At 35.8% G+C, this 18,031-nt stretch overlaps 4 protein-coding genes and 1 long non-coding RNA gene across 8 annotated transcripts; 4 read left to right on the top strand and 1 right to left on the bottom strand.

Moving 5' to 3' along the window:
* The first annotated feature begins 1,285 nt into the window (after positions 1-1,285).
* LOC104703710 (uncharacterized) lies at positions 1,286-2,969 on the top strand. Its single transcript, XM_010419779.3, has 4 exons — positions 1,286-1,801; positions 1,936-1,987; positions 2,075-2,142; positions 2,388-2,969. The coding sequence occupies exons 1-4, from the start codon at positions 1,661-1,663 to the stop codon at positions 2,814-2,816; spliced, it is 690 nt and encodes a 229-aa protein (XP_010418081.2). The 5' UTR covers positions 1,286-1,660; the 3' UTR covers positions 2,817-2,969.
* Positions 2,970-6,233: 3,264 nt separating this feature from the next.
* On the top strand, positions 6,234-8,829 carry LOC104727444 (putative polygalacturonase). 2 transcript variants are annotated; one of them, XM_010446580.2, is made up of 6 exons: positions 6,234-6,614; positions 6,864-7,193; positions 7,299-7,419; positions 7,531-7,705; positions 7,786-7,856; positions 7,951-8,829. In XM_010446580.2, the coding sequence occupies exons 1-6, from the start codon at positions 6,609-6,611 to the stop codon at positions 8,592-8,594; spliced, it is 1,347 nt and encodes a 448-aa protein (XP_010444882.2). In that variant the 5' UTR covers positions 6,234-6,608; the 3' UTR covers positions 8,595-8,829. The 2 variants fall into 2 exon arrangements, with proteins under 2 accessions (XP_010444882.2, XP_087306713.1); XM_087450587.1 differs by having other exon boundaries at positions 6,379-6,614; positions 7,531-7,709.
* A 251-nt stretch (positions 8,830-9,080) lies between these two features.
* On the top strand, positions 9,081-10,148 carry LOC104727212 (uncharacterized). Its single transcript, XR_015557396.1, has 2 exons — positions 9,081-9,183; positions 9,454-10,148. It is a non-coding gene; the product is annotated as an uncharacterized LOC104727212 (long non-coding RNA).
* Positions 10,113-11,990, bottom strand: LOC104727359 (protein DEHYDRATION-INDUCED 19 homolog 4). Its single transcript, XM_010446479.3, has 5 exons — positions 11,625-11,990; positions 11,373-11,536; positions 10,908-10,985; positions 10,513-10,778; positions 10,113-10,421 (listed from the first exon to the last, which is right to left on the bottom strand). The coding sequence occupies exons 1-5, from the start codon at positions 11,701-11,703 to the stop codon at positions 10,316-10,318; spliced, it is 693 nt and encodes a 230-aa protein (XP_010444781.1). The 5' UTR covers positions 11,704-11,990; the 3' UTR covers positions 10,113-10,315.
* A 3,962-nt stretch (positions 11,991-15,952) lies between these two features.
* LOC109132211 (1-acylglycerol-3-phosphate O-acyltransferase-like) lies at positions 15,953-16,946 on the top strand. 3 transcript variants are annotated; one of them, XR_015595151.1, is made up of 5 exons: positions 15,953-16,034; positions 16,131-16,237; positions 16,324-16,391; positions 16,484-16,607; positions 16,711-16,946. XR_015595151.1 is itself a non-coding variant. In XM_087508348.1 (4 exons), the coding sequence occupies exons 2-4, from the start codon at positions 16,327-16,329 to the stop codon at positions 16,836-16,838; spliced, it is 258 nt and encodes an 85-aa protein (XP_087364474.1). In that variant the 5' UTR covers positions 16,099-16,237; positions 16,324-16,326; the 3' UTR covers positions 16,839-16,946. The 3 variants fall into 3 exon arrangements, 1 of the variants encoding a protein (XP_087364474.1); XR_015595153.1 differs by having other exon boundaries at positions 15,991-16,034; positions 16,484-16,598; XM_087508348.1 differs by lacking the exon at positions 15,953-16,034 and having other exon boundaries at positions 16,099-16,237; positions 16,484-16,548.
* The last annotated feature ends 1,085 nt before the right edge of the window (positions 16,947-18,031 follow it).

Genomic DNA, 18,031 nt, shown 5'->3' with positions numbered 1-18,031 from the left:
AAATTCTCTCAGCTTCAATATGTTTCATGTAAACTGTGAGAAGATAAGAGGAGTTGGGTTAGTCACTTTATCTACTTTGATTGTATTCACCTTTGTCATTTGATTTCAAATGAAAGAATAAAGTGTATGTTCACTTCTCTTCTATGTATGTATCACAAGTTTCGTGTTCAACTATTAAATTATCTACATTTAACAGCTATCTAACGTCGTAGCTGATTTATGAAGTACTTTTTTTTACTATGAATTGAATTCTGTCATATTAGAAAACTTCACCTAACCATTCATTATGTACATGGAAATCTACTACCCACAACATGCAACCCTCTTAAATATTCTTAAAGAAAGCAATCTAATCTATAACAAATGGAACCACAATATATGATTTCATTAACAACATGCAACATGGTTTAACATATGAAAGTTATATTCGTTTACCTTAATATAGATGTTAACAGTTTTGTAAATAGTACATTTACCAAAACCTAGATAGCTGTGTAATTACCGTTACATTTATCTTGTTTAACAACTTCAAAGTAATCGACAATTTTGTCGGTAGAAATTAATGAAACATCCGTTTAAATCAATGTTTTTAAATCCGATCTGAGAAGCAAACTGGAAAGCCTTCAGGGTCATTGAGTCGATCCGGTCCGACCACGGGTCAAAATTTTACTGAATTTCAATACATATTATTCTTATATATGTATATTTTGGTTTTATTAATTTTTTTTTGACATTAGTTTTATTTTAAAACATAATTATAAATTTCTATACATAATTATGTAAAATCCAAACGAAAATAAGTGTTTACAGGAAAACAAAAAAAAAAACGAGATTGGAAGGTGAAAAGAAAATCACAATAGAAATAAAAGAATAAACAATCTTCAGTTTAAAAATATATGTTGTCCCACATCGAAAGATGGAGGAAAAAGTACATAATTGCTTTACTATAGTAGTTGGTACCTGCATCACTATTTTTAAACTCGTTTAAGTTAAAATTTTAGTGCTTGAAATTAACCCAAACCGCCGGTTCAACCGACGGTTCAACCGCCGGTTAGCCGGTTTTAGCTAGGTTTTTCCGGTTATGTGTGGGTTTTTAACTGCTTGGGTTTTTAGCATAACCCAGACCGGGACACCTTCCGGTTCACAGTTAAACCGGTTCGACCGGCCGGTCCGGTCCGGGTTTCAAAACATTGGTTTAAATCATTCAATTTACAAATTACAACAATAGAATTCTAGTAGGAAAGAAATTTGTTTACATAATTCTGTTTAAGTAGGATTTTATTATATACAGTACAATCTTTGCAGTAATTAAAAGCGAGCTAAAACGTGGCTAAAGCCTAAACGGCTGATCCCACCTTTTAGTTTTACTCGTTCTTTGTTTTTATTTTTTTCAATAAATTTTAACTTGATTTTTAGTTTTTTTACCAGTAAACTAAATATTATTCGAAGGAGAAAAGATTTATCGTAAAAGGATAATTTACGTTTCGCTCTCTCTCTGATCTCTTCCAATTTAAAATGTCAATCCCGCAAAGTCTGCCTGCCTTCTCTTAGCGTCTTCTCTCTCCCTCTCTCTATTCTACCCACTCCTTCCATACTTTTTTTTGTTCCCTTCACCTCTCCATTTTCTTGGAAAAGGTTCTTGAAACTATTTGTTGCATAAATGGGTAAGATCCGACCCGGAACGGATCCAAAAGCGGCATTGGTCTCAGATATTCTATCCCTATCGAGATCACCAATCTCCTGCATTCACATCAATCGCATCTCCGGTTCGTGTTTCATCGACTGGTATCTCATTCTCGGTGTATGTTCTTTCCTTTTTTTTTCTCAATTTATTTTAAATAGATTGGACGAGCTTTTTGGTTGCGTTTAAGTCAAGTAAAAAGAAAAAAAAGAAACAAAGAATATTGGATTGATCTTGATTTTTAAAAAACACAGATCCAAGAAGATGCAGAGGTCAAGGTCATACGTAAACGATATCACAAATTAGGTCCGATTCTGTTTCAGTTTCATTATCGATTTTGATTAGCTATCATTGTTACATTTGAATTAGTTTTAAGCTATGCTATCTTTTCAGCTTTGAAGGTTCATCCTGATAAAAACAATCACCCAAAAGCAGATATTGCTTTTAAGCTCATCCACGAGGTCAGCTATTTTGTTTGTTAATTTTATCCCAATTATATATACATTATAATAAAAATCCTAGCAATCTTCTTGACATGTAGTCATGTAGTATATATTTTTATCATTTGCTCATGAGAGACAAATAATAATACATTAATATTAATATAAAAAAATGTGTATTTGTGTGGATATACTTAACTAGAGAGCATGAGCATTATCAGGTATATATGCTTACTTTACTAATGTTGTGGCTTCGACGCATGTAGGCTTACTTGTGTCTTTCAGACGAAACAAAAAGAAGATGCTTCAACACGGACCGACGAAAGAACATTTGTCTAAAATGCAGCAGCCGAGTCTCGCACAAAACCAAAGAGAACCGCAACGATTCTAAACCGAACCGGTTCTGTCAAACCCTCAGGGACATTAGGGACAAGTTCAGGGAAGAGAACAAGGTGATAGAGAGATGTCTTAAAACCAATAGTTCAAGATTCAGGGAGAACATAACCGAGGAAACCCCTGTTTATGGTAGTATACCACCAAACCGAAACCGGTTTAATAAAGAGTCGCCTGTTTTTAATCCATCAGATTACAGGTTATGGGGTTATCCACATGTGAGAAATCGGGTGTTGGACAACAACTTGTCGGATTGGGGCATTTTTATGAGAAGCAGATCCACTTGTGTTCACTCATCGTGATAATGTAGCTTTCTTTCTATTCTTTTATTATACATTTTTAGCTCAAATAAGTGAGAAAATATCTATTGAATTTGGTAGCTTCATTGTATTTTTTTTTTTTTTTTGTCAAACCAAGTTGCATTTCATTAATCAAAAGAGATCAAGTTCATACAAGCTTTACTTAAACTACAAGAGAAAAGGGCATTCCCCAATGCCAATGCCAAGAGAACAAGAAAAACATACAAGGATGTGATTAATCGACAATAGGTTCTTGAGAGCTTTGAGCCAAATCTGTGAAGAAATTTGGTACATGTGAGGTCAAAATTGCCGACAAGCTCTTCCATGATCAAATCAATGGATGAGAGAATAGCCACAGTCATAAGACGAGTTGGCGTTTGAAAAGGAGTTAAAGCTGAGATTATCTCCGGTTCGGGTACACGGAGAAGCCGCTTGACAATATGTTGAGCAAGGTTGAAAGTGTTCAGAGGCTTGATGTTAGTTGCTAGAGATACCACAGGGTTCATTCTGGTCTTGAACAAACCATAGCCGAATTCAAGGAGGCCATTTGGATTCAGGATCCATATGCCAAAGAACTTCCAGTAAGAGGGTTCAAAAGATAATGCGAAACGGGAAACTAAGACCATGATTCTCAGAAAATTAACGCAAAGCCAGAGCAACAATGATGCATTACTTCTCAAATGGAATCCATAGAGAAAGTAATCTTGATCACACCATTGGCTAAAACATGGCTTCAACACATGGAACAAAGGATCATATAAGGACTTACATGGATTAAGAGTTAGATCAGCCATTGAATGGAAGTTGTCCCCGATATTAATATATTGAACGTGACAAAGCGCAGTGATCACGGGGCATATGAGCAGGGGATTGAAGGATTGTCGTTAACCACCGTTCCATGTAAACGGGGTCATAATGCCGTTCTTCAACCATCCCATGGAGTGGCTAGAAATTAAATACGAGAGTCCTGAAAGCCATGATCTTGGATAAACAGAGTTCTACAAGGACTTACTTAGAGCCAGGAATTGCAATTTATAGATATTAATCCGATCCATGGGTGTCGATAGGAGTTGTAGAACACGTCGAATCTTCTTACAACCACAATAACGAGAGAACCTTGAAAACAAGCTTGATAAAGATTTAGAGTTTATGCACCTGGACTCATAAGTTGTGGGCTTTAGATGTGAGAATCTTAACAGGCCGATAGAAAGAGCAAGGCCCAATTGAAGAAACCCTAGTTTCACTAACAGAGACCAAAGCGGAGAAAAGGTGTGGCAGCTGACTGGAAAGCAGAGAGCTTTGCTGAACAAAGAACGTCTCCGTTGAGTGATAGATCGGTGAGACTAGCCGGTGGGCAAGGCTTGATTCGACGTTGGAGACTAGGTCCACTGGGGAGAACCCTAGAGTCACAAACGTTTGCCAAATTAAGGATTTAAAGGGATGTTTGTCCGAGCTTGGCGGAGGGATTTGCGGAGCAAGAAGCCTCTCCGGTGTGTGAAGGACCAGCGGAAGCAAACATTGGCCGTGAGTTGAATCAAATTTGGAAGCTAGGTCCACTGGGGAAAACCCTAGTTCCACAATAAATCGCCAAAGTGAAAGAAAGTTGTAGCATATGCCCGAAATTAACAGAGAGTTTTGCCGAGCAGAAAACATCTCCAGTGGAAAGAAGGCCAGCGGGAGCGTAAAAATGTTAGATTTTTGGTCGGAGGCAGAGGACAAAGGGGTTCGAAGAGGGTTACACAAAAAAAAATTGGGGGAAAAAGTTGTAAAAGAGGACACTAGAAGGAGCAGATCGTAAACGAGTAGAAGGTGAAGCGATTAGATCCAGACGCCGGCGAGTAGCAGCCCCGCTGGCGTCGGAAAACTTGGATAAAGGAGGCTCCTCGGGAATCGTTTCTGAGAGAGTTTAATGTTTGTTATTTGGTTATTATCCAATGTCTCTGCTGAATCTTCATTGTATTCTTTCATTATTCAAATCTTTCGACTACAAAATCATATCTTCTTGTTTTCTTTATTAAATCACATCAATACATAAGTTAGCCAAAGTTGAAAGACACAGAACCTTAGTTGATTTCATTCGAATGATAGGATCTATGGGAAGACACACTCAATCAATCCACGCAAAACAAAATTAATAATGTGTTTCTTTATTTTTGGTATATTGAACTGCTTACCATCGCAATGGTTGATCTGAGGTTCGGTGTTTCATCGAAAACTAGTCTTTCTTAGTTTATTTAGTCGAATGGACAGACATGCCCATAATGTATCTCATTCGATCGCTGGTTACAAAAAAAATTGACACCCTTTTAGTTAAAGTATTATTATCTCTAATAATGTTCTTCTCGGTCAATTAAACAAACCAAACGGCTCATTAAATCACGATTGTTAGTGGATCAGTCAATGAGTTTAGGCCAAAATTTGGCGTTAATAATAAGTAGGACTTGTAAAATTGTATGAAAAAAGAGTACAAATTTTAGCTTACCATAGATGAAAACAAACCACCAAACATAGAGCAACATACACGCCATTACCATAGATTTTTCTCTTTGTTTTTACTTTGTTTGTTAGTGTCAAACTCAAAACGCAAAATTAGACTAGGCCGATTTCTCCTCAAAAGGGATATATGGGTCGGTCATATTGGGCCCTAGCCCGTTTTCTTATTTATTGGATCCTCGAATCGAACATTTTATTTGTTTTATAACAAAACTGAATAATAATAATACCATCAGCTGGTGTTAATTAATTTTGATTTAGACGACATAAAAAAAAGTGCCAGGCTGGCAAACTTGAGTGGGCCCCGTTTCCGCGCTGTCAGTCCACATGCTCCTTTCTCATTCCCCCTCCCCTACAATTTACAGTCTTGTTTCTTCTTTATCACCATTTCTTCTAATCCCTTTGTGGTATTTCACAAGTCGAATTGTTTTATATTATTCCTCCTACTCAAAATTATTATTTTCATTGTACATCTGATTCTGAGCTTTTTTTCTTTTTATTCCGATGGTATTGTTAGAGATTAGAGTCAGAAACATTATTTTTGAGATCCACATACAACAAAAAGTCTCAAATTCAGCCAAAATAATAATCATTGATTATATAACATGAAGAAAAAAAAACACATGCATTGTCTAAAACAAAACTGCAATAATTTTTTTTAAATTTTGTTGGCTTAAAACAGCCATATGTCTCTCTCGTCTCTCGTCTCTCGCCTCTCGCTATTGCCTGAGAAGATTTGTCGGCGATAATAATACGAGAGAAATACGTTACCAGATCCCTTAATCAACGTCTATAAGACAAATTTCGATATTAATTTGCTTAAATTGATTATAAAGTATTAATTAATTAATGATTACATACCATTTTTTTCTCCTAATCTCTTTCCTTGTTCTCTATATTTTGTGTCCATTTTTCCCTATTTAATTTACCTTTTTTCGCATTAATAAAATCATTTTATTTGTGCATATAAGGCTGTCATTTCGGCGTCAATCTTCTTCCTTCCTTATTTATATATCTGTAAATTGATAAAATTTTCGTCTTTTTCTGTCAATCATACCGTTTTGTTTGTCTCAGAATAATAATAATTAAGCAAAAAAAAAAAAAAAAAAAAAAAAAAAAGCTTCTCTGTTTCTGTGTGGTCTGGTTACGCACAAAGAAGAGAGAACCCCTTCTCCTTCTTCTTCTCCTTCTTCTTCTTATTCTTCTCTCTCTCTGTGTCTGGTTACGTTTGGCGCAAAAAAGTTCTTCACTTTATAGCTTTTTCTCTTTTTATTTGTTCCGACAGCTTCGTTACAAATAAAGATGTCAGTAAGTGCTTTCTCTCTTTTCTTTTTGTTTCTCTCTTTAATTACATACGTCCTTCTTGGGCGTGTTGTCCCTATCCTGGGATTCTTCGATTTTTAAAACCCAACTCTTCATCCTTTCTTTTAAGGGCTTACTTCTGTTTCTCAGTTCCACAGAGTTCGTAATTGTAGTAACTCTAAATTGGAAGCTTGTTGGTCAGATGTTGGAGTCTTAAAATATACAGTTAGTTTTCTCCTTCCTGTTTTGTAACAGGTGGCAATAATCTTGATACTGGCATTAACCAGTCTGATTCCGATTTACGCAAAAGTTGACGGCGCCGGGAATATATGCGACGAACTTGGCCGGAGATCATTGAGCACGAGACCACACAGTGTCTCCATTACAGATTTTGGTGCGGTGGGAGATGGCAGAACGCTCAACACTCTCGCGTTTCAAAACGCCGTTTTCTACCTTATGTCTTTCGCCGACAAAGGTGGCGCCCAGCTTTATGTTCCCCCGGGAAGATGGCTCACCGGAAGTTTCAGCCTCACCAGCCATCTCACCCTCTTTCTCGAAAACGGCGCCGTTATAGTTGCCTCTCAGGTATATTATATATAATACTGTGCTTGTTATTTAAACAAGCTGTTCTGAAAACCCAATACTACTTTACTTGTTGCATGTGATGAATTTTTGTTACTCCAAAAAAAGGATCCTTCGCATTGGGAAGTTGTTGATCCGTTACCTTCGTATGGACGGGGACTTGATTTGCCCGGGAAGCAATACAAGAGTTTGATCAACGCTAACATGCTACATGATGTTGTTGTGACAGGTAGGGTAACAAAACAATGCTTCATATCATTTCATCTCATTTTTCCAATTCTTGTTAAAAATTACTTCAAATCTTGATGTGGCTACTCTTTTTTTTTTTCCCCATGGTTAGGTGATAATGGAACCATAGATGGACAAGGATTGGTTTGGTGGGATCGGTTTACTTCTCATTCCTTAAAGTATAACCGACCTCACCTCATCGAGTTTATTTCATCCGAAAATGTAATTGTCTCGAATCTTACATTCTTGAATGCTCCAGCTCATACAATCCATTCAGTCTACTCTAGGTAGGTAGGCCTTAACCTTTTTTTTTTTGTTTTTTGGAATGATAGAGTCTTGGTTCTAACTTCTATTCTTATGCCTGCAGTCATGTATATATTCATAAGATATTGGCTCATTCTTCTCCTGAATCTCCTTATACAATCGGCATTGTACCAGGTTAGTTGGCTCTGTTTTATCTACACTCGGAACATTTTTTTATTGTGTATTGAATAGAAAATGAAATTTCTTCTGTTTTGCTATGTTTTCTCAGATTCCTCTGATAACGTATGCATACAAAACTCTACCATTAACGTGGGGTATGACGCCATATCCCTTAAAAGCGGTTGGGATGAATATGGAATCGCCTATTCCCGTCCCACTGAGAATGTTCATATAAGAAATGTTTACCTCCGAGGAGCTTCTGGTTCGTCTATCTCCTTTGGCAGTGAGATGTCTGGTGGAATATCCGATGTCTTGGTCGATAACGCCTTTATGCACAACTCATTGACCGGCATTGCCTTTAGAACCACGAAAGGCAGAGGTGGTTACATAAAAGAGATTGATATTTCAAACATCGATATGTCGAGAATAGGTACTGCCATTGTGGCTAATGGTAGCTTTGGATCTCATCCGGATGATAAATACGACGCAAATGCTCTCCCACTTGTGAGTCACATAAGATTAAACAAGATTTCTGGAGTAAACATCGGCGTCGCGGGGAAATTGGTTGGGATCAAAGAGTCTCCATTTAGCTCAGTGGCTTTGTGGAATGTCTCTTTGTCTATGAACTCAGGTTCTAGTGTTTCTTGGCAATGCTCCTATGTTTACGGGTCCTCAGAGTCTGTCATTCCTGAACCGTGTCCCGAGCTGAAGAGAGATGATGATGATGATGCTTACGGTAGAGCTGCAGTCTAATTTATGAAAGTGACTGCAAAAACAAAAAAAAGCAAGAAGTACTTTTCTTGAGATTCTTTCTAGGATTTATTTCATATTTTGTGAAGTTAGCTAGGTCAGATTCTTTCCGCAAGATAAAACCACATTTGTCTTAGATGATCATACACATGTTTATTTTGGTTATTCGGGTTTACTATTTTATTCTATGTTGTTTGCATATTGTGAGATAAGAAATCTATACAGGTTCATTTCTTCATTTATCTCCCAATTGCATCTGAAAATTGCAAAAAAGACTTCTTCCTCTCCTCTTCTTTTGTCTGGAGCTAGCTATGAGCCTATCTATGGTCTACGTACCCGAATAAATCTTATGTAGTAGTAGTAGATGATGATAATACTAAGATAGTAGATAGATATTAAAAAAGTTTTGAATATTTTTTTCGAAAATATTATTTTTTTTCTTTAATGATGTTTTACAATATTAGGGGCCCAAGGCCATTTCGTAGATTTGTAACCCCTTTTAAAATCGAAATCCACCAAGTTAACCCTAGAGATCCCTCTCTGTCTTGTCTGTCATTTGATCATCAACAAGAGACGGTGAAGCTAGCCGGAGGTTAGTCATACTCATACATACCCGCTCTTCTCTTTTCTCATATATATCATTCTCCGGAGGTTTCAGATCTTTCCTTTTATCACATCACTTATCTGTGAATTCTCGGATCCTATTTGAGTGATTGGAGCTTATATAAGAAAGAGAGTATTTAGTTTTTGAATCTCTGCTTTTGCTTGATACCGAAGTTATTCATCATTTTTCTTATTAAGTTCTTGCGAGATTTTGTTATTCTAAATATCGTTTTTCCTGGTTCTATATATGAGTCACTAGTCACAGTCAGCCATGAGGTGGTATCTGCAAGGTGGTCGTTTCCTTCCTAAATGTCCAGAGACTGGGCCTCGAGTTCCACCTAAAACTACTACACGGAATTGGCGTCCCGTTCAATTGGTGGCAAGAGATCCGTTTGGTAGGCCGAGGCCGAGGCCCTTCATCATGGATTTGATTGAGGCTATGAAAAGAGTGCATCCTGATGAAATGGTAAGATATGGTTATATCTTCAGTCAGCTGCTGCGCCTTCCAAAACCTCCTCTCCCGGAAATAGACACCCGGGACAAGTTTGCTGTGAAGTTGGTCGAGTTTGACCCAGAGAAAAGGAACCAAGTGGTTGGAGCAGTTGCACGGGCCAAAATTCATAATGTAAAAGTGCTCAAATCATTGTCCGACGTGATCGGTGTGCAGCGATCGCTTTTTTGTGTGCAAAACGTCCCCAACTCCCTCATCAGACAAGGTGTCACAAAGGAGGAGGCTACTGAAATCATTACCAGTATCGAAGCTGCCGGTGGAGTCGCCGTTATGGAGCCTGTTCAAGTCATCCTGATGATGAGCAGCTTTCCTAATTGTTTGTCTTCGTGACTGACAACAGTACGTACGTCCCCGTAGTAGTTGTTTTGTAAGACAAACTATTCTGTCATCTGTCCGTAGTAGTAGTCTTTCGAATAAGGAAAGTACTTTATTCCGCTTATGCACATAAAGGTTCCAAGGTATAAACGACAATAATATATGGATGCAACTCTGCATCCCTTTAACTTACAAGATTTCGCATCATACATTATGACCACGCTTAACAAATTTCAACCTCAGATTCCTTATGCCTTGTGCATCAACCACAACAAGGCGAGGGATGTAACGGAAATTAGAAATCGTCTCCAAGCATGGTTGACAACAACATACCCCGCACAAACTCGCTCTTTTTCGCCTTCTCTTGATCTTCACCTGAAAGTGGAGCTTCTTGAATGTCTCTGTGCAAACGAAAGCCCAGAGACCAAATGAGAAAGAAGAATCTCTATGTAAAAAAGCTTTCGTGGCACCAGAGGATCACAATATATATACCTTTTGAGAGATTCTCTAAATGAGACTTTTGTAGCTGAGTTTTCTTCAGTCACAGCAGGTGTAGCAGTTTTGTTTGCAGACTCATTGAGTGAAGGAGAATTAAACATAAAGGATGACAGCAGTGGATCAGAATCGATATTGGTAGAAGAAGTGAAACTCGAAGAAGCACCAAGAAGAGACTGTAAGTTTGCTTCCCGTAGTTCCTTTTTCAAGGCGAGATAAGTAGAGCTATATCCTCCTCTTCGCAACCTTCTCTTTCGCTGAACGTAAAAACCTCTCATCAAGGAATAAACAAATCCAATCTAAGTTCTACCAAATGATTATTATATGTACTATAGAGAACCAAGAAGCTATAAACAGATTTAAGCATCAGATATTGAAAGTTGAAAGGATATCTTGAAAAAATTGGCATGCTGCGTCGTAATATGGCCAACGATATTCAATCCCACTCTCTTAGTGCATACAGGACAGACCTGGGGGGGAAACAAAGAATGGCATTTTTTCAAGTCCACGTTTTTAAAGAGCAAACAGAGAAGTAGCTTCAATCTGGATGATCATTAAAAAGATCACTAATTATTACCGACCGAATAAACGAAATATTCCAAAGATTTGGATTCACAAGGCTGCTAAATGGAATACACAGTGCTCATCTGATAAGAAGAAACAAATAACAGGTAGCCAGAGAACAAAACATTTCATCATCACACGAAGAGCACAGAGATATATATTATACCAACAACAACATCTTCAAGTTTTCAAGCAAGCATCGATTTTTTTCTAAATAAAAACCAAAACTTTGTAGAATCTAACTATTCATCAAGATTTCCTAAAGCTAGAGAAGGATGAATCATTTGAATTACCCCGTTCTTGGCTTCAACAGGATGTTCTTCGTCAATGTGACAACAAAGCCCAACAATGTCAAAATCCTCTGCGCAAAAAGGGCATATAAACTCAGCTTTCAAATCGTCTTCTCCTTCAAGATCCTCGTACCCTCCTCCTCCTACTCCTCCTCCTAGATACAAATCTGCCACCAAAACTCCAAAGATCAAAACTCATGACACAAGCCTAAGAAACAAAAACACGAGATTCCCAATTAAATAAGTAGCGCGAACCTGATCGGGATTGACACCGTCTCAAAGAAGAAGAGGAGAACACAGAGGGACAATTGATCCATGAATTGGAAGAATCCATATCTTCTGATCGTTACAGAATTAAACAAAAGAAAAGAGAGATAATAATACAAAAGATTAAAAGGAGAGAAATTTGAATGTGGATTATCAACGAAAGAAACCCTAGAAGCACGGGAGAGAGAGAAGGGGGAAGAAGAAGAAATGGAAGGAGATGGAGAGAGAGTGGGGGAAGAAGCGAGAGACTTTGTTTTACCGAACTACAACTTCGGAGTCGGGAGATGACACATGAAAGACAAATGCTTTGTATTGTAATATTTTGTTTTTACCTGTTATACCCTTCAGTTTTGTGTTTTTTTATAGTTTTTGCCCCTTTTTATTACACAAGTCCTTCAGTTCACGCGGTTTGGTTTCGATTGGACCGAACAAAGGAAAGGGGTTATGTTGTAATGCTTCACACGTGTAGTCTTGGTCTACCCTAAAGTCTCTCTATTTTTATATATTTTAAGAAAACAATAATTATTAAATTTAAATATATTTTTTTATTTAATTAAAAATATAGTATTTAATTTTAAACCAATAATAATTTAAAATTTTAAATCATAATTACTTCTTGAAATTTACAAAATATCAAATGAGATAAAAATATCTCAAAACATCAATAAAATAAATGATGTAATAAACTTCTTTAATTATTTTTTAAATTTAAAACTTTACCACAAATACCCATCTAGTATATTATTATATAACCATCCTTGTAAAGTTGTGGAGGATCTGCTGTGATGAGTTTTGTCGACGATTCCAAGGCTTTTTGTTACTTTTAATTTTTTTTGTGCAAACAAAAACTTTCATTACTTAAAGCTTTAATAAAGAGAAATTCATACAATTAAAGATTAAAACATAATAAAAAAGATAAAAATAATGGTTACATGAATTTTTCAAAGGGGTACAGATAATGGTTACTTTTAACTTTCAACTACTACTAGTTGTTAGTGAATACTGAATCAGAATACTAGTACTGAATAGTGATTGTAGCCAAATGATCAATTGCTCGTAATAAGAGTTTCTTTAATTTATTGCTTCCAAATCTTAAGCATAAGTAAATTAAAAAGTTAGAATGATGTATAAATGGGCTGTGAGTTATTTAGTTGTTAGTGAATACTGAATCAGAATACTAGTACTGAATAGTGATTGTAGCCAAATGATCAATTGCTCGTAATAAGAGTTTCTTTAATTTATTGCTTCCAAATCTTAAGCATAAGTAAATTAAAAAGTTAGAATGATGTATAAATGGGCTGTGAGTTATTTATTGCAAATTAGTGAAATTTATTAGTCTTTAATATCTTACAGATAAGCTTTATGTCTAACTAACTGTTTGGTTGAGAATGGTTTGATTGAAGGAGTTATAGTTAGTTTAAGAAAATTGTAGTATTGTAACAGGTGATTCACATACGAATTATTTTCTTATAATTAAAAAAAAAACTCGACGGCGACATGAGTCATCTCAAAATTTTAATTAAAAAAGGTATTGGAAAATTAGCTGCATGTGACTATGTGAGGGAAGAGGAGAATAAAGTGGTGGTCTGAAATTAATAGTATCTTTTATCAACAAACAAGGAAGAATCCAATTTATGTTTGGCAACCAACAAAATATAGAGAGCTTTCTTTCCTTTTTTTTTCCTTGCGATTTTGTTTGATCCTCTCTCTTTTCATTTTCATAGTGCAAGCTTATTTCACTTCCCCATTCACATTAGGTACGTAAAGGTAAACAATCAACAGACAACAATTTTCCTTTTCGTCTCCATCACCTATGCAAATTTGGAAGATTTTTGTTCAATACAACACAACTGGTGTGACTAGGAGTGTGGATGAAAAGAAGAGAATTATAAACTGTTCTAATATTTCGAATGAATTTGCTAAAATGTTTTAAAGTGAAACCCCATCTTCGAAGAGCTGTGTTTTTTACTTTTCATGTATGAATGAAATTGACTTACATACGAATAATGAAACAAATCATATGTCGGCCTTGTTTGATAGGTTAATAAGACATGGTTTGAAAACACCGTCTGAAATAATAACGCCGACGAATGTGTCACCCTTGCTTGAAACGCCGACGCTAGCGACATTAGTTAGAATGATAAGTGTTACCCAAAATTGTTTAGGACCTAAAAAACATGGAGAAATTGTTGTTAACGCTGATTACAACGATGTTAAAGCTAAATGTTTTATACTTTTGTTGTTGAAAGAACATCGGCTTTAATTTTCAGATATTATTATGATTACTCTAACAATGAAATAAAGTTGTATGAAGATTCGATTTCATTAGCTCTTGGCCCTCTTAGGTTACTGCTTTTGTATAAAATACATAACTCAACGAAATAGCACAAAACATTTTGTATTTCTAGCACAAGATAAGAAACAATCACATCGGCTTTCTCATTGCCACGTGTTTTCACTTCTACTCACCAATCATTAAGTGCCACGTATAAAATATTCCTCACCGAGCGATAAACAATTGTATTAGAAGATTTTTGTTTTACTTAAAAGTCCGAAAAATCGTATATCTACTACTCAAGTCTCAGGTATATCCATTTTTTACGAAGAGCCGGAAACGACAAGAAAAAAAAATGAAATTCCGATTCACTTCCAGTTTGTTAGTCGATTCTTGGATTGAAAAGAAAAAAAAAAACTAACCTAAGGAAACTCCGATTAGGTCGGTGGCTACCTAAGGAAACTCCGATTCAATCCGCCCCCGGCTGGGAGGCATTTACCTAAACTTCATTTCATAGACTGAAGTAGAAGCCATATGTACTAAAGAAGTAAAGATTCTATAGACGTGCGTAGATTCATCCGCAGGTTCATAGGGAAGTTCTTAGCATTTTGATCCAAAAAAATAAATTAGAACAAAAGAAAAATCTAACAGATCTCTTTATATAGTATACTCATTTCTGTTCTAAGAGACGATACGTTTCAGCATTGTATTGGTCGAACAAAAAAAATAGAAAAAGGAAAAAACAATTATTTGGATCGCATATCATTTCTTTCCTTCTCTCTCTCTCTTTCTCTCACGACTGCGAAAAGACAAAGATTTGTATTTGGAATTGAAAGATCTGGAGGAAGAGGAGATTGCGGTCGGAGGAGATGCGTAATGGAGGGAAATGAATGATTCTGCCGTGTTCCATCGCGACAGATTGAATCGTCTCCGAGAGGATATATGAGAGGCGATTTGAGATTGGAGTCCACTCAATCGGAAGAGATTGAATCAATTGAAATCAGAGGGTAAGTTTCTCAATACAATAGACTGTAATCCCGATTAATGTTTTATGATTAGGGTTCTTTGATTTTGGATCGCAATTTAGGGTTATTTGATGTTTGTTAGAAAATTAGGGTTCTTGGTGTTCCGATATGATCCATACTTTTAGTAGAAGTTGTCTTCTTAATTCGTGGATTATGATGAAGCAGAAAATATTTGGGTCTGTGTTTGTTCTTTAAAATTTAAAGCGATGCCTTTGATTGATAAGTGATGCTTTAAACGGATGTGGATCTGTTTGTGTTCTTGACACATGATTGTATAATTTAAGAGTACAGTAAAACATTTATAAATTAATACTCTATAAATTAATAAACACTATAAATTAATAAATTTTGCTGGTCCCAAGTCGGGCCAGTGTAAAAATTAACAATATTCGATAAGATAAGAAGATAATAATTTTTTCGAAATCTCCTTATAAAATATGGTCCCAATAATATCATAAATTAATAATTATGTAAATTTATATATATAAATATATATATATATATATATATATATATATATATATACTGATATAATAGTGTATGTTTCTCCTAAAGCTCAATTCTATAGAACAATTGTAATATTGTATTTTCAACCTATAATAATATCTCTAAAATATTTTATAACATGTCATACAAATAATTAAAATTTAAAGTTTTAATTTTTAGATATGCATCATTTACAATTTGATAATTTGACAGATTATTAAAATAGGAGAATTGATATTATTATTCATAGATTTGAATTTATGTGTCTCATGTGTATAAGTCAATTTGTCTATAATATTTGTAATTTATTGTAAATAGTGCTTTCTAAATATTACAAGTTCAATTCCTAAACCATAAAATTTATAACATCCTAAAGTTTAATCTTATTTTGCTATAGTTGTTCCAATTCATAATTTTTTAAAAAATAAACAATTAAAAATATATCTATAAATTAATAATTATTAATTTACACTATAAAATAATAATTATCAATTTATAGATAAATTAATATCACTATAAATTAATAAAATGTCTTAGTCCCAACATTATTAATTTATAGAGGTTTTACTGTACATTGTTCTTGTTCGATTTAGCTTGTAGTAATATCCTTTGGTATGCTTGACAAATTCGAATTTATTTGGCCATGAATGATAAATTGTACTTCGAAATTGGGCTTGATTATGATCTGTGTCTCTCTTTTGTTTTGAGGTTAAATGGACAAAAATGAATTGATGGATTGATGAGTACAACTGCAAGATTTGGTGCACATTCAGAGGGAACTGTGGTAACAGAGGAAGAAGCCAAATTTTTAACTGGTGAGTAATTCTTTCTTTAAGTTCCCTAGAAGTTATGGAGATTGATGATGCAATAGCTGATAGTGATGGTTCGTTTTGCATTGTAGATTATGTGTACCATACTTTGGCTGCAAAGGCTAGTGGAAAGTTGTGCTCGGAAGCCCCTCCTACAAAGGTTTGTCCACCAAATCTGATGAATTAAACCAAGTTTGTGACTACATTGGAGGTTTTACACAACTCAAATTCGATGACTGTTTTTTTGTGCAGTGTATCAGAGTGGAAAGTGCCAACAACTTTTATCTACGGAATGAATGATTGGATGAACTATCAAGGTGCAGTGGAAGCGCGGAAATACATGAAATTCCCTTGCAAAATCATTCGGGTTCCACATGTCAAATCTCTAAACACATGCATTTGTTTTCAAATCTGAGAGGAAAACAATAGAGAAGACAATGATGCTTATGTGAGATTTTTGTTTATTTGAAATGTTGCAGGGTGGTCATTTCGTGTTCATAGACAATCCAGTGGTTTTCATTCTGCAGTGCTTTATGCTTGCTGTAAGTTTATATCTCAAGACTCCTCTCATGATCAACAACTCCCAGATGGTTTACGATTGGTTTAGTTGTAGTATGATGTTCCGTTACCTTTCAAATTTGTTACATATGTATACACGTATATATAAAAAGAAAATCAAAAAGAAATATTCTTTATATTTCCCTTAATGGTTGTATTTGGAGTTCCAAGATCTTTATAGTTTTCTTTTCTTTTTTTTTTTGGCTTAACAACAACTTTTCATTCACCAATTCATGTTACACTAGGTTTATCCACCATTACAAAAGGTCTGACCCAACTTGGCTCTAAAGAGTATAACTTAGGGTCATAATTCTCAAAAGAAAGAGACTCCTTTGCTACTCTATCAGCCACACCATTACAAACTCTTGAAGAAAACACAAATTTCACCTCTTTAAATGCTGGAAGCAGTTCTTTAATTTCTTGATGCATTGGAGCAAAAACTGGCCAGCTTTCATCATTATTCAACATGTTGACAACCGCCAATGAATCAGATTCAAAGATAACTTGTTTGTAGTTCAACCGAGACATCATGCTTACGGCCATTCTCATCGCTTCCAACTCTACTTCCAAGACTGATCTTGCTCGTCTAACTGCTTGTGCTCCCAACCATATTACTTCTCCACGATGATCCCGAAGAACCCACCCAATACCACTCCGAGTACCATCATTATGCCAAGCACCATCAGTATTACATTTGACCCAACCACTCAGAGGTGGCTTCAATTTCTTTGGTATTGTCGTAGCTACGGTAGATGAACTTCTGGCTTGTTCTTTATGCTCCTCATGCTCTTTCCTTGTTCTCCATTCCTCAACATCCTCCAAGGCTTTCATCAGAGTTTCACTAGTATCAAAATCCTTGCCACCGTAGATATAATCATTTCTTGCTTTCCAAATCCTCCATAGTAACCAAGGAACAATGATATCCAAACCTTCAAGCTGAGGATGTTGAGACTTGATATTCAAAACATAGTACATGTTTGTGTAGAGGGAATCGACCCATTCTCCACCTTGCGGGGTCGGAATAGGAGATATCGCCCACACTTGTCGGGCATAAGAGCATTGAAAAAGGAGATGATTGATAGATTCCTCCTTGCTTGGACATCTTAAGCAATCAGAGTCCCTTGACAAGTGCCTAACAGATAGATTCTTAGCTACCGAGAGACAGTTAGTCAGGCATTTCCACAGAAAATGTTGAACCTTTAGGCTTGTGTCCGTTTTCCACACCTGATGTATCAGTGGATT

The sequence above is a fragment of the Camelina sativa genome, chromosome 1 (assembly GCF_030686135.1).
Source record: "Camelina sativa cultivar CO46 ecotype springtype chromosome 1, ASM3068613v1".
In the NCBI taxonomy this organism is placed as follows: Eukaryota; Viridiplantae; Streptophyta; class Magnoliopsida; order Brassicales; family Brassicaceae; genus Camelina; species Camelina sativa.
The sequence above is the reverse complement of the archived record's forward strand: the minus strand, read 5'-3'. Positions and strand labels throughout refer to the sequence as shown.

What these genes read in the sequence shown, in the direction of transcription:
- LOC104703710 (XM_010419779.3), top strand. Translation starts at nt 1,661, where the DNA reads ATGGGTAAGATCCGACCCGGAACGGATCCAAAAGCGGCATTGGTCTCA. An exon ending in ACTGGTATCTCATTCTCGGT is followed by an intron (nt 1,802 to 1,935) that starts GTATGTTCTTTC and finishes TAAAAAACACAG; the next exon opens with ATCCAAGAAGATGCAGAGGT. An exon ending in CTTTTAAGCTCATCCACGAG is followed by an intron (nt 2,143 to 2,387) that starts GTCAGCTATTTT and finishes CGACGCATGTAG; the next exon opens with GCTTACTTGTGTCTTTCAGA.
- LOC104727359 (XM_010446479.3), bottom strand. Translation starts at nt 11,703, where the DNA reads ATGGATTCTTCCAATTCATGGATCAATTGTCCCTCTGTGTTCTCCTCT. An exon ending in ACGGTGTCAATCCCGATCAG is followed by an intron (nt 11,537 to 11,624) that starts GTTCGCGCTACT and finishes TTTTGGTGGCAG; the next exon opens with ATTTGTATCTAGGAGGAGGA. An exon ending in AGCATGCCAATTTTTTCAAG is followed by an intron (nt 10,779 to 10,907) that starts ATATCCTTTCAA and finishes AGAGGTTTTTAC; the next exon opens with GTTCAGCGAAAGAGAAGGTT.
- LOC104727444 (XM_010446580.2), top strand. An exon ending in ATCCATTCAGTCTACTCTAG is followed by an intron (nt 7,706 to 7,785) that starts GTAGGTAGGCCT and finishes TTATGCCTGCAG; the next exon opens with TCATGTATATATTCATAAGA. An exon ending in TACAATCGGCATTGTACCAG is followed by an intron (nt 7,857 to 7,950) that starts GTTAGTTGGCTC and finishes ATGTTTTCTCAG; the next exon opens with ATTCCTCTGATAACGTATGC.
- LOC109132211 (XM_087508348.1), top strand. Translation starts at nt 16,327, where the DNA reads ATGTGTACCATACTTTGGCTGCAAAGGCTAGTGGAAAGTTGTGCTCGG. An exon ending in CGGAAGCCCCTCCTACAAAG is followed by an intron (nt 16,392 to 16,483) that starts GTTTGTCCACCA and finishes TTTTTTGTGCAG; the next exon opens with TGTATCAGAGTGGAAAGTGC. An exon ending in TGATTGGATGAACTATCAAG is followed by an intron (nt 16,549 to 16,710) that starts GTGCAGTGGAAG and finishes GAAATGTTGCAG; the next exon opens with GGTGGTCATTTCGTGTTCAT.